General features: G+C 37.0%; 1 protein-coding gene across 1 annotated transcript; it reads left to right on the top strand.

Moving 5' to 3' along the window:
* Window positions 1-284: 284 nt before the first annotated feature.
* Window positions 285-1,323, top strand: LOC129446094 (epidermal differentiation-specific protein-like). Its single transcript, XM_055207054.2, has one exon. It carries the CDS (start codon window positions 292-294, stop codon window positions 937-939), a length of 648 nt encoding a protein of 215 aa, XP_055063029.2. The 5' UTR covers window positions 285-291; the 3' UTR covers window positions 940-1,323.
* The last annotated feature ends 4,677 nt before the right edge of the window (window positions 1,324-6,000 follow it).

The raw sequence follows: 6,000 nt of genomic DNA, 5'->3' as shown, positions 1-6,000 counted from the left end.
ATAGTTTGTTAATGTATTTTTGCTTTTTTCGTGTAGTACTTGGATAATATGAAGGGACAATAACTGTGACAATTCTGGGTACCATAGGTTAAACACCAAAAGCAGTTACATAACACCACAGATTGTAAATGGTGTGAATTTTGTCTGTTACTTGAATACGTTTGATGTAGCTTTTCTTTGTATTTTATTGTATAAAATTTCTTTGTTTTTTTCTCAGAAAGACATTCTAAAGAAATTGCCCCTTGCTAACTGGATAAAGGGTGTGATACAACACTTTTTTTTTGCAATGTAATGGATTTGTGGTATAAAAGGCCACTCTGCACACCAGATGACAGTCGCTGTTTTCAGCAGAGCTACAAGAAGCTGCTTCAAGAGCACTTGCATTCTCCTGTATTTGATTTCTTCAAATCGTCATTCAAAATGAGCAAGATCATTGTTTATACCCAAGAGGGCTTTGAGGGCGGAACAGCTGAATTCACGAACAATGTCCAAGACTTAGAGAGAAAGGGCTTCAACAAAGTCATCTCATCTTTGAAAGTAATCGGCGCACCATGGGTAGCATATTATGACAAGAATTTTGCTGGACAGCAGCTGCTGTTCGAGGAGGGAGAGTACCCTAGCCTTGAAGACAATGCACAGTTCTCTTCTCTAAAGATTGTCACAGATGACCTGGACGACCCTGAAATCACGCTGTATGAACATGAATGGTATCATGGACGCAGCGTGACCCTAAAAGAAGAAATCAATCTTCAAAACATCAATTTCAGTGACGTAGCTTCTTCCCACAAAGTGAGAAGGGGTGTCTGGGTGATCTACGAGCACAGCCATTGTCAAGGTCGCCAGCTTGTTTCTTTTCCTGGGGAGGAAAATCCCAAATATTTTTCAGCCTCCTTCAATGATGTGGCCAGCCACGTGCGTCCCCTGCGGCCACAGTCATAGACAGCATCATTCAAAGCACGCTTTCTCCAGCTCAATATGAAATGAAACCCTTTTGGAAAGAATGAGGCAGGTGGTGGTGGGAATGACTGATCCTGACAACAAACAATAACTGTGACAGCTACGCTTTAATACATCTGAAGAAACTTCATCCAATCAGAGACGTTATCACTTAATGTGTAAAAACATACTGTACATGTTCATTTGATAATCGTTATAAAGTTGACAATTGTTTTGGCTTTTCATCTTTAGTGATCAGTGTCAGTAAACATGATGCGATAAAATACAACTTCAGAATTGTGTTGCATCTACCAAAGATCCTGTTGTATTTGAATGTATTTCCCCTGTTAGACTGGAGTAAAAAATTGAAAGGGTTTCTGGATTCATATTATGTATGCTGTATTGGTCTGTCAACTCAGAAAATAAACTCTCATAAATATCTTATTCTCATTTGTCTTTTTCAATTATTTTTATGTTTATGCATTCAACAGATGCTTTTATAAAATTTATGCAATGACCTTGGTGGTTCTCACCCCATCCTCCACATTTGAGCAACAGGAAATTTGACTTCATGTTATATATATATATATATATATATATATATATATATATATATATATATATATATATATATATATATATATATTCTCTATATTTTGTACAATGTGTTATTACAACATTTGACCTCATCGACTTTCCTTGTAGGGAGAAAAATACTTAGCTATTTAACAATATATTACATAGAAACGCATACAGGGATGAGACAGGAGTAAGTAGGTGTAAGACAGAATCTTCTTTAATAGGAGTTTTGAACTATCCTTTTAATCTCTGTATGCCTGTTGATGGATCCTACCTTAGATCCTCACGTGCAGAATGTTTTTATTATTGTGTTTTTTAGTTTATTTTGAATAATTTATTCACATAATCATTTTATATTCATTAGTTATCCATATAATTGTTTATTTGATTATTTACTATTATTTTTATTATTATCAATTTCATTATCATCATTTTTATCATTATATTATTGTTTATTTAATAATTCATTCATTATTATATTTCTATATTTTATTGTTTATTCATTTATATTGTCTATTAATTCATTTATTCATTCATTTCATTCATTCATTCATTATATTTCATTATCTTATTAATTTCATTGTTGTCTCATATTTGTGAAGTTTCATGAGCTGTGTAAACAGAGATAAAAAGAATGTTTATGGTAGCTCAAGGTCTTTGGGATGTTGCTTTTAAGCAGTTTTGGTATAACAGGGCATGTGGAATTCATGCTTGTTGGACGAAGTTTGAACATTGAGACATATACATATGCAACTGAAACTGTCCATCAATAAAACTCTGTTCCTATTCTATCATCATATAAACTTTGTCTCGTGTCCTGCTTGTGTTCTCTAGCTTTGATTGATCAACCTCTTAACTGACAGAAGCCTGTTAAAAAAGTAAATTTATACTTTCTGATGTGATCTAGCATCCGGTGCTGGATCCTAAATATTTTATTTGGTTTGTGTGGAGACCTGATCTAACACTTTGCACTAATACAATTCTATATTAATGTCTTAACTATAGATAAGAGATGCTACCATCAAGAATGCTGACATCATCCTGCACAAAAAAGGAGCTCTGCAGTGTTCACTGGCAGACACAGAGGTTCGGTACGGTGCTATACTTGCTGGATTTCAGACACAGATCAATGTGTTGGAAGCAGAGCTGTGTCAGATGAGGACTGGCATTGAGCAACAGGGTAAAGACTATGATGCCCTTCTGGACATCAAGAGCCATTTGGAAAAGGAGATCGCCACCTACAGGTGCCTGCTGGAAAATCAGGATATCCAGTAAGTACATTTACATTTCTAAGGTGTAGTTCAGCCAAAATAAATAAATAAAATAAAGGAAAACATTCATTCCCGTGTTGTACTAGTTGTGTAGATTCATACATTGGCAGTACATTATAAATCATATTGGTGAACTTTGAGTAAACTGCTCTTAATGTAGCCTATCTTATGATGGGTCTGCATTTTTTATCACTAATATGATGTTTTTTTCTGATATATTTTTTCATTCTTCCTTTTCTAGGACCCAAGGTAATTTTAAATCTATATTTAAAGTATATATTTTTATCATTTAAATTCTATAATTAGTATTTAAAATGTGTAAGCTATAAAGAGGTCTTCCTATGTTATGCATAACATCTTCTTTTACCTTTAGGTGGGCTGTGTACCTCAATGTGTGCATGAAAGACTGTGGAAATGGTTGTCCGATGTAAAAAACGGGTCATTAGGCATTAAACCAATGCAGGGCAGGAGACTAAGATATCTTATGTGTGATCCTTAATAAAGTTCAGTCCCATTATATGTATGTTTCATTTTTTTATTTATCAGCTTTAACTTTAACAGTTTGTTTTCTGAGGACGTGGTTAACAAATGTTACATTTTAATGTTTTGTCATTAAAATCTGGTGAACTTGTCAGCTACACCTACAATGCCCAGACTTTAAGTTCAGCGAAATGAGTACAAATATATACATTAAAAAATTACTGGCTATGCCAAATGTTTTGCACCATAATAAGAACGATGATATAGGTTTACACTGTTACAGTGTGATTTGAACATCTATCTATAAAAGCAATCTGGAAACAGTAAAATAATACAGATGAATATGTTACTCTGATTTAATACACTAGAGGGCGCGCTCAGTTCAATATATTTGATTCAGCACAGCTCTTGGTAGCGTGAGCGCTCGCCGGGCGCAGTGGCGCGCGCCTGTAATCCAAGCTACTGGGAGTCTGAGTCTGGTGGATCGCTTGAGTTCGGGGGTTCTGGTCTGAAGTGGACTATGCCGATCGGGTGTCCGCACTAAGTTCGGTATCGATATGGTGTTCCTGGGGGAGCCCGAGACCACCAGGTCGTCTAAGGAGGGGTGAACCGGCCCAGGTCGGAAACGGAGCAGGTCAAAGCCCCCGTGCTAGTGGGATCGCGCCTGTGAATAGACGCTGCAGTTCAGCCTGAACAATACAACGAGACCCTGACTTTTGCGTTCATCTAAAACCTTGTTCAGCTCATGCTGAGGAGCGGGATCCACTTTCTGGGGCCTATACCATGAAGCTGGTTTAGTTGGTTAGCCAGCTTTGTTTAGGATTAGTTTGTGCAAATCCTGGGTTTCGGGTACCATGAAAATAGCTTTTACCAACAAGGCCTGCACATTGGCTTGGTTTTGTCAACCTGAAACTAATCCTGTAACCCTGAGTTTGTTTAACCATTTTCATGGTACGGGCCCCTGGTCTATTCTTTTGTACACAAGCCAAGTACTTTATTTTGATATGTTTTGTATTGTTTGTAATGTGACTGGCAATAAATAAAGGACAAAAAAGCGAATGTTATGTTACAATTATGAGGTTCAAAATGCACAACCTGTCATAGTAGCTTAAAATAAAGTGCAGCATCAATGTATACATTGTAACGATATTAGATTATCGATAAATAAATAGTAGTTTTGATTTTGCCCTTCACTTTTGCATATAATATTAAGCTATGATATCACACACTAGAGGGCGCATGGATTGATATATTTGATTCAACACGACTGCTGATACCGTGAACGCTCGCCGGGCGCAGTGGCGCGCGCCTGTAATCCAAGCTACTGGGAGTCTGAGTCTGGTGGATCGCTTGAGTTCAGGGGTTCTGGTCTGTAGTGGACTATGCCGATCGGGTGTCCGCACTAAGTTCGGTATCGATATGGTGTTCCTGGGGGAGCCCAAGACCGCCAGGTCGTCTAAGGAGGGGTGAACCGGCCCAGGTCGGAAACGGAGCAGGTCAAAGCCCCCGTGCCGATCAGTAGTGGGATCGCGCCTGTGAATAGACGCTGCAGTTCAGCCTGAACAATACAACGAGACCCAGACTTTTATGTTTATTAACAGCTCCAAAGACATGTTATAAGCCAACATGTTCGACAAAACAACACCTTCATTAAATGCTCATTAAATAAAGACGTCTGTGGATGTTTTTAATCAGTTTAAATAACATAAATTGTAGCCCACACCAACAGCAAAATAAGGAAGATAAAAACGTAAACACTTTTTGCAGTTTTAAGTACATCCGTTTCAGGTTATTTGTTTGTACTCTACGTTACGTATCTACCTACACATATCTTTATCTACCTACAAATAATAATTTGTATTTATTTGCAGTGGATGAGTTAATGCAACTTAACACAGTCCACACAGTGGACAGCTTACTATGAACTATGAAACTTAAAGGGATACTTCACCGATTTAGCATTCAGCTTTGTATCTGTAGAAACCCGGCAGTATTACTGAATGACCATGTTTCCCTCCCTCATTTCCCCCTGAGAGGAGAGATATCTGCATTTTGGTTCTGCAAAAAAGTCCTCCGATGATGTAATATGACGATTTTTGCATCATCGGAGGACTTTTTTGCAGAACCAAAATGCAGATATCTCTCCTCTCAGGGGGAAATGATGGAGGGAAACATGGTCATTCAGTAATACTGCCGGGTTTCTACAGATACAAAGCTGAATGCTAAATCGGTGAAGTATCCCTTTAAACTAAACATAAAAGTAAAATAAATGGAGGAAATACAATGTTAAAACTGAGAAGTATCTACTCTGAACAAATCTGTTTTTCATATTGTTTTATGAGCAGGGATGCAGGAGACATTTTTAAAGCAAAAGCCCAGATAGTAAGATCAGATTTCCAGATATCAGACTTCCACTTCATTACATTTTAAAATACGCCTAGCATTAGTAGAATAATGTTGAGTATTATTACATTATGAAGTAAAATATATAAATTATCAAAATTTAGCGAAGAACAAAATGCTAGCAGAATGCCAGATCTGTCTTCTAATCTGTAGATAAGCGGTTTATCACATTAAATATTTAAACAAATATCCAATATCTCAGCTACATTTATTACTTAAGAAATATCTCTTTGAATAAATCATTTAACCAAATGAAGTTCTGAGGCTTATGTAGTAAAGCATGGCTTTCAGATGCTCCTTGAACAACAAAACAGGTCCAGGTGGGCAGTGG

The sequence above is a fragment of the Misgurnus anguillicaudatus genome, chromosome 14 (genome assembly GCF_027580225.2).
Source record: "Misgurnus anguillicaudatus chromosome 14, ASM2758022v2, whole genome shotgun sequence".
Classification (NCBI taxonomy): domain Eukaryota; kingdom Metazoa; phylum Chordata; class Actinopteri; order Cypriniformes; family Cobitidae; genus Misgurnus; species Misgurnus anguillicaudatus.
This window is presented reverse-complemented; position numbering and strand designations above follow the sequence as displayed.

Bases quoted from the DNA above. Each gene is read 5' to 3' on its own strand.
- LOC129446094 (XM_055207054.2), top strand. From the start codon at position 292: ATGGATTTGTGGTATAAAAGGCCACTCTGCACACCAGATGACAGTCGC.